The 8,452-nt window shown below is 35.2% G+C and overlaps 1 protein-coding gene across 4 annotated transcripts; it reads left to right on the top strand.

Annotated features, from left to right (window-relative positions):
• The first annotated feature begins 3,912 nt into the window (after positions 1–3,912).
• LOC141693455 (U-box domain-containing protein 4-like) lies at positions 3,913–7,775 on the top strand. Of its 4 annotated transcripts, none has more exons than XM_074498560.1 (5): positions 3,913–4,056; positions 4,412–4,692; positions 5,153–5,269; positions 5,748–7,421; positions 7,519–7,775. In XM_074498560.1, exons 2-5 carry the CDS (start codon positions 4,417–4,419, stop codon positions 7,582–7,584), a joined length of 2,133 nt encoding a protein of 710 aa, XP_074354661.1. In that variant the 5' UTR covers positions 3,913–4,056; positions 4,412–4,416; the 3' UTR covers positions 7,585–7,775. The 4 variants fall into 4 exon arrangements, with proteins under 4 accessions (XP_074354661.1, XP_074354660.1, XP_074354662.1 ...); XM_074498559.1 differs by having other exon boundaries at positions 3,988–4,134; XM_074498558.1 differs by lacking the exon at positions 3,913–4,056 and adding an exon at positions 4,079–4,279.
• The last annotated feature ends 677 nt before the right edge of the window (positions 7,776–8,452 follow it).

Genomic DNA, 8,452 nt, shown 5'->3' with positions numbered 1-8,452 from the left:
AATTGAAGTGTTTGAGCTCTGATTCTCTGGGTGTTGACTCTATTTTCCTGGTAAAGGGGGGGGGGCTGCCGCTCCAACCTCCATGTCGCCTTCAACTTTTCTTTTAAGGTCATGGAGAGCCCGGGCCATTTGTTCTTGTTTGGATTCCTTTTCAGGCTTCGAATCCGAGGACACATGGACTCGGTGGGACTTCTTTTTCATCTTTTCTTCTTCACTCCAGATTCGCTTCTCAATGATTTCTTTAGCTTTGGTTTCTTCTTCTTTCCGAATCCTGTCCCGGATAGTAGCTCTTTTAATCTTATCCCGGGCATCTTACTAAGGCCTTTTCAGGTTCTTCACAATTCGGTCTAGGACTGATCCTATTGACTCTTTAGAATTTTCTTCCTGATCCCCTGGGAGGGTCTCAGGTTCAGTATTATACTTTTCCTTCCACGGGCTCATCACAGCTTGTATCTGTTCTGGGGTCATGTTTCCCCAAGGGTTGGCCGAAGTTTTGGAATACTTGTGGGCAGCTTTCTCAATAGTTATTCTTTGATCTCCTAGTTGGAGGGGTTGAGAGGGAGTTCGGGTTATGGGGAGCCCTTCGTCCACATCTTCCATCTTTCCATCCCTGGGTGGGGGCGGAGGCGACAGAACAAAGGCGGAAGCAGCTGACTTGTTCTTCCTTGTTGTCATGGTCGCTTGGTAATATTGCAGATTTACAGTGATACTCTCGCAAACTCAAGTGTTAATACAAATATTATAGATCTAAAATACGTCGTAATCACCACTATTAGCTCCAAAAGTATTATAACACTACGACAAAGGCAGCTAAACAAAATCTACTAACGATTTTTTAGGAAAGTGCGTTTAGGGGAAAAAGTAGATATGAGAAAGTAAGAATGGAACTATTACTGGAATGTAGCGTTCTGACCTTAAGGGTAGAGTAAGGGCAGTGAAAATGAACACCATTGGTCGGAGGTTCGACCCCTCCTTCTAGAGCCAATGATAATCCCAGATTACTCCGGGATGGTCTCCTTATTCTACCCGGACTCAAACTCCATTTTAACAGAAATGATGGCGGCGTGTGGTGTAGCTGTAGGATGAGCTCCTGCAAAACAGAACCGAAGGGGGGTGTCCCCGCGGCACCTCCGGTGTGAGAATGAGAAGGGGATTGGGGAAGAAAGGGTAAACGGGAATTATACGATATATATGATGTGTGTATAGGTGTGTATATATTAAAGATGAAGTAACTCCTCATAAACCTTTTGTTCAGCCTTTTATAGGCTTCTTATTAGGGTTTAGGGGTTTGTACCTTAGATCTGGACCGCGGACGAGTGTGATGAGCCTAAGTATTTCCGGATCCGGACCATTAGAAGGTTCTGGATCCGGACACCTGGACGGTAGGAATGTTTCCATGTGTCCTGAAGTCTTACTGGGTTCCTGCTAAATATGCCCTGGACTTCCCTTACTAGGCCTGGGGCTTATATTACTGGGTCTGAGCTAATATAGGCTATCACATCACACTTTGAGCAATTGCATTATCAAGATTTAAAGTCACCCAAGATAGACTATCAAGTTGCTATGATATTTTGTGTATTTTTATGCTTTACGAAATTGTGACAAAGCTTGTTGATAAATTTGTTTATGTTCAGTTGCTGGAGAGAATGTTATAAAGTGATTATCAAACTATGTGTCCCATTCAGAAATTAAACACATTTTTCTTCCAACATATCTGTTTGGTAAATTAAGCCAACGATCATATAGCAATTTTCTATCATATCTAGAAAGTGAGAATTTCTAACATTCACATTTCATTCTTCCATTTTCAGTTCCGCCCATTTCTTTGTCTTTCTTATTTTCTCTTTTTAAATTTGTAGGGGTTTAAAATCTGTGCGATTGCACAAAATATTTTTTATATTATATATGTTTTTAATTTAATTTCATGAAAATTTTAAAATATAAATTGTTTATTTAAAATTTTTAAACGATGATTAGTTATCTTTTAATTTTAAATTTTGTTTCAGTCTGTTCCAATCTTATAATTTTTAAACCCGTATGAATAGTATATATTATTTGTTTTAGTCGAGAATATTATATCAAGCAAACTAAATCTAACTAATTCTATTTAGTTTTATTTTTTAACCTAAATCTATAATATAATTTTATTTTAGTAGGGATAGATAGTGTATATTATATAATTCTATCAAGAAGTCGTTATCTTTGTTTTTAAATATTATGCTTAGTACTCTTAAATATTATTATAATTTGAGCAGGATTGGATAATCTAAGTGCTAAAGAGTTTATTCTCATTTCCCATTTCCCAAGGCTCACCACGAGAATTCTTTAAAACATATTTTATTTGTAAACTTATAAAACATATTTGTCAAAAAAGAAAATATTATTATAATTTGTAATTAATATTTTAAAAATTTATATAAAAAATTATAATTTATAAGTTATAATTTATCAAACATATTATAAACTTAGAAGAAACTTATATAATTTATAAGTTATTATGATCATATTACTTATATAACATTTTTTAAGAATCTCAAACATGTCCTATATTCTATTTGTGAATAAATTGTTAACATATAATTTTTTTTTATAATAATAGGCAATGAGCTTATTGAGTGGGACCATTGTTATATTAATTTCTTCCGATATTTCATTCTTGCTTTAGAACTGCTTGTAAATTGTAATCAACAACGCTCATTCTGTTTCTCTATGTAAGAGAAGCAAACTACCTTAACTTGTATGTGGATGATAAGTCGCGCAAGTCTGTGTTATATTCTACTTTTATTTATGAAGGGAATGACCATTGACATCATGCAAAGGGTGCAAATTTTACACCTAATTCATGTGAGTTATAAGCTTTATCAACTACAATTTACTTCATCACTTCTGTGAAAACAGGTTATTATATTCCTAACAACTTCATCTTTACGTGATCATTTTTAACTACACTTTACTCGCATAAAATATAGTTAAAATAGATCGATCATTTTTAACTACACTTTACTCGCATAAAATATAGTTAAAATAGATCGATTCCATTTTGTATTAGTGTACTTTATACATTTATAAAAAAAATAAAAGGGAATGTTTTAATTAAATATAGAACTCGTAGAGAATCAGTTACACATAAGCACTGTTATAAAAATCGGGAATCGGGGAAGATCGGTCGAGCTACCGATTTAGGATTAATTGAAAATCGGGGATTAATAGAAATGATTAATCGGAGTAAAAATCGGATGTATTATAATATTAAATCATATTTAATATATTATTATGATTATATTAGTTATTTATTAACAAATATATATTTATTATATCATAATTTCTAAATTATTCATTTTTAAATTAATTATTTGAATTTTAATGAATAATTATATATACTGCAATAAAAAAATCATAAAAATAAATCGGATTTCAAAGATCGAATCGGTCTGATACTTTGTAGGGAATTAATCAGAGATTAATCGGGAATTAATCAGAGATTAATCAGGAATTTTTTTTAAAATCAGAAATTTTTAAAACATTGCACATAAGACACGGAAACTGTTCAAAATGAAACGGGGATAAAGCATGGAATTGTAACTAGGATCCGCACAAAATAGAGGACTTGACATTGGGTCAATATGGTTGGGTTACTAGGAATTTTACGCTATCTTATTGGCAATTTATATGATTTATTTATAAGGTATTACTTTGCATGTCCTATATAATTTTTATCAAATACGTGTTTTTCTCCTTTTTTGAACATCACTTCCTTCTCACATTTTTTATTTTTCTCCAATTATTATTTAAATATATTATTATTTTAATAATAAGACACAAAAATAAGACATGTTAAATTTGATGTGTAAAAATCTTGTCCTAAATCACTAACATATTATATTTTATAATATTTACAAGACATTTGCTAGACACTCTCGAACTTGCTCGGCGTTGCAGAGAGAAGTAGACTCGCACAATGCAGTGGACTTGATATTGGGTCAAAATGGTCAGATTACTAGGAAATTTAGTGTTAAGCTGCGGAGAAAAGTAGACTCAGCTCGTTTTCTCCACATGGTATATATATTATACACAAACTTACCAAATCTTTATATGTTAAAAGCTTAATGAAGAAGGGAAGAAGAATTTATTGAGGTATATATATATATGCATATGTGTACCTCTCCTTGATGCCAGGGTCATTGAATGAAAATTTAGGAAAAAATTTAAATGAGCGTAAATATTAGGGTGCTAAAGATGGCAGAGGCTAGGGATCCTGTTTTCAATTAGGGTGGTAGAGGTATTATAGGCTATATACGTTTGGTTTGTATTTCTGTAGTTTGAAGTTTATTTTAGGCTTTGTTGGATATCCTGTTGTGCGGTTGCTATGTTACTATATACCGGAAATAGTTATTGTTCTCTTTTGTATCAGGTGTGATGGAGATATCAAATTCAAAAGCACTTGTGAAGAATATTTCCTGTTTACTAAATTTATCTTCTCGTGCAAACATAAGCTTTGAACTAGTTAAAAGGTATTACCAAAAGGTTGAAGAGATACTGATGGTGATGAAGCTAGTGCTTGATGCTATTCTTGATGCTCAAATAGCTTCTGATGAATCACTTCAAGAAGCATTTGCAAGCTTAAGTGACTCTGTTAATGAATTAAGAGAGATATTTGAGACTTGGCATCCGTTGATGAGTAAAACATGCTATGTACGTCTCTCTCTCTCTCTCTAGTTAAACCTTTCCTGATAACAGTTTCTCTTTCTCGTCAACTAAGATTCTACATGCACATTTGCTTGTTTGGCTTTCCGTTGGGTTTCTGGGGGAGGGGAGGGGAGGTGTTAGTCTGAACTGAGTTATGGGTATCTCTATGCTTTGTTTTATGAAAATGTTTAAGTCCTCTGAAGGAGGACTGAGTCGAACTTACTGATTAGGACTGGGATTTTTTTTAAAGACTTTTTTGAGTTTGAATCGGTATCTCCGTTTTTTGTTTCAAAGGAAAGTTTAATTGCTATAAAGGAGGATTTGATCCAACTTACTGAGTAGGACTGGGATGTGTTTTTTAATGAATTTTACTTAATGACCCTATTTTGCAGTAGGTTGAATAACTAACTGAACAGCTAATATTTCTTTGTTAAAATCGGTAATTTAACGCCCTCCTCTGCGCTAGGTACTTCAAGTCGAACCCCTAATGACAAAGGTCCAGTCGTCTAGTTTTAATATTTTTGAGTTTCTGAAAGATTCTGAACAATTTCTCCCTGCCGAATTGAGCACTGCATCTCTTGAGGTATCTTCTTCTTTATTGTTATGTGCAGTTCATCTGATTCTGTTAGCATCTTTTGTTAAAATTGTAGCTTTGTTAGGCCTAAACAGCTGGATTGATTGCAGCAACAACTAACTCTAAAGCATGACTTTCTGACAAGTTGGTAGCTTAAATTTTCTAAGTTTTTGCATGTTTGTACAAGTTTGTATATTTCTAATTGACCTGAACAAAAAAGGATTTAAGGCAACACTGTATCTGTCAGTTCCCTAATAACCTGAATTCTCTTTTATTTTCATCCAATCCTAGCAACCCAATGAGTTTTCAGCACTATGTATGTACTAATTAGTATTTTGTACAACAATGTTAAGCATATGTTCTATTATTGTCTGATTTGCTTAGAAGACTAGAAGTCTAGGACAGAATTGTGTGCGCTCACACACACACGCACACACAGAAACAATGCAAGATTTTGGTATTGAAGTTTTATACCCAATTTTTACAGCCTTTCCTGCAAAAATTTAAGAATTGGAGATTTGAACAAACATCAGCCCTCATTAAAAGCACTATGAGGGATATATTGGATGCAACAGGACCCAATTTAGATTGTCTGGAGAAAGTTACAGATTTATTGAGTTTAAAGTCCAATCAGGAGCTTCTTATTGAGGCTGTGGCCCTTAAAAATTTGAAGGGAACTGCCGAACAAGCTGAAAATACGTGTAAAATTTACTATCTCGATCAACTACTAGCTCTTGTTACCTACATGCACGAGCGGCTTGTTCTGCTGAAACTGTCTGCGAACAATAACACTGTTCAAATACCTGCTGTTGTCTGTTGCCCTCTATCACTTGAGCTCATGACAGACCCAGTAATTGTGGCTTCAGGCCAGACTTATGAGCGGGCCTCAATACGAAAATGGTTTGAACTGGGGCTTACTGTTTGTCCAAAGACACATGAAACTTTGGCACATACCAATTTTCTTCCTAATTACATTGCAAAGGCATTAATAGCAAATTGGTGTGAATCTAATGGTGTGAAGCTGCCTGACCCCATGAAGTCAATGAAACTAAAATTGCATTCATCACTCATTGATCATGCAACTACTGGTGCACCCTTAGACTCACATATGGCTCAATTGAGGAACAATCAGTTCGCATTACCCAAGTCTACACGAGCACTTGGTTGTCCTGATAAGGGTTTGACGTTTTATGGTGTAAACTGTCAGGAGGGAACTTCTCCATCAAATCCACGCTCATCTTCAGAGGATCCCTTTTCTGGAGAAGCTGTAGACGTGCATGGTTTAGGCATGGATAGCATATCCCCCAGAAGTTCTGAACACAAGAAAGCTAACTCAGGAGATCTCCCTTCTATTGTTGAGACTCATATTCAGAAGATGGTTGAAGACCTGAAGTGCACAATAATGGAAGTGAAAAGAGATGCAACAGCTGAACTTCGTTTACTTGCAAAATATAGCATGGACAACCGTATCGCTATAACAAACTGTGGGGGAATCCCCTTGTTGGTCAATTCACTCCGATCAACAGACACAAAAACACAGGAAAATGCTGTCACTGCACTTCTTAATCTTTCAATTCATGATGACAACAAGGTTGCTATAGTAAACGCTGATGCAATTGAACCGTTGATTCATGTTCTTGAGTCAGGGAATACTGAAGCTAAAGAAAACGCTGCTGCCACATTTTTCAGTTTGTCAGTAATCAAGGAAAACAAAGTCAGGATTGGGAAGTCTAGGGCAATCCAACCTCTGGTTGATCTGTTGGGGAATGGAACTCCTAGGGGAAAGACTGATGCAGTCACAGCTTTGTTTAACTTGTCAACACTTCGTATAAACAAGGCCCAAATCGTGCAGGCCGGTGCTGTAAAGTACCTAGTGGAACTAATGGACCCTGCAGCAGGAATGGTTGATAAGGCCGTTGTTCTTTTGTCAAATCTTGCTGCTATTCCCGAAGGAAGGCTAGCAATTGTCGAAGAAGGGGGCATCCCTATTCTGGTTGAAGTTGTTGAACTGGGATCCGCAAGAGGGAAAGAGACTGCAGCTGCTGCCCTTTTGGTTCTCTGCACTAAAAGTAGTAAATTCTGCAATCTGGTACTCCTGGAAGGAGCTGTCCCACCGTTGGTGTCTTTGTCTCAATCTGGTACCCCAAGAGCAAAGGCAAAGGTACATTACTTTTCTTCTAATTTATTCCTACAGAAAGCTTTTTTTGAAATCTTTTGATAGGTAGGATCTTTAGTACACTTATTTTGGATCCTCGCAGGCGCAAACTCTTCTTAGCTACTTCCGAGACCAACTACCAACAAGGTGTAGAAGAGGATCACAGTAAGAGTTATTACTAGTGTCCTATAATGTCCAATGTTCAAGTTAATTAAGGTTGGGTTCTACTCAGTAAGTATAGTTGATTTTACAAACAATGCATCTGCCTCATGTTGAAGTTATGTCAGGTGTATCTGTCATTGATTATATTGTATGATACATGATTATTATTGCAATGCAAATAAAAATCTCTACCAACTTTTCTTTTCTTTTTTCCAAAGAAACTTTGAAACGTGCGATAATATTCATATAGAAATATAAAATATCATAAATATTTACTTATCGGAATAATAAATATATTTTATTGATAAATATAATAAATGATCTCAACTCATTAGCATAGGTTTACGTAGTTCTTATCACTCCTACCTCCCATCGTGAGGTACGATACCACGGTTCGGTTTTTAAAAAAATAAAATCAAGGATGTTGAAAATGTACATTAACTTCTTATATATCTCATTTTCCATTTAAAATCATCAACCTTCCCGTTTTTTCCTTAAACGTACTTGCATATTTTTGTCCAATAAATTGGAGTAAGGAAGTAAGGTGAACTTCTATAACTCATACAATAATATGATACTATCCAAAGTAGGCAGGCGTCGTATTTAAATTATACTTACAAAAAGAATGACTATCGACAATATGCAAAGAGTACACAGTTTACATCTCATTCATGTGAGTTCACCTGGAAGATCACTTGTAAATTACTTCATTTCTAAAGTACCCCTTTCTACCACAAATACATGCATAACCCAATACATGTGATGACAATTCACAAGCATTTTACGCCTTATCAACAACATTGCTCTGCCGAATGTAGCGCATTATTTATCCGACAATCGTACAGTTCTTATCTGTTTATTTTGTACTAAAGGCG

This window comes from Apium graveolens, chromosome 10 (genome assembly GCF_009905375.1).
Source record: "Apium graveolens cultivar Ventura chromosome 10, ASM990537v1, whole genome shotgun sequence".
NCBI classification, from domain to species: Eukaryota; Viridiplantae; Streptophyta; class Magnoliopsida; order Apiales; family Apiaceae; genus Apium; species Apium graveolens.
The sequence above is the reverse complement of the archived record's forward strand: the minus strand, read 5'-3'. Positions and strand labels throughout refer to the sequence as shown.

What these genes read in the sequence shown, in the direction of transcription:
- LOC141693455 (XM_074498560.1), top strand. Translation starts at nt 4,417, where the DNA reads ATGGAGATATCAAATTCAAAAGCACTTGTGAAGAATATTTCCTGTTTA. An exon ending in TGAGCACTGCATCTCTTGAG is followed by an intron (nt 5,270 to 5,747) that starts GTATCTTCTTCT and finishes CAATTTTTACAG; the next exon opens with CCTTTCCTGCAAAAATTTAA. An exon ending in CCCCAAGAGCAAAGGCAAAG is followed by an intron (nt 7,422 to 7,518) that starts GTACATTACTTT and finishes GGATCCTCGCAG; the next exon opens with GCGCAAACTCTTCTTAGCTA.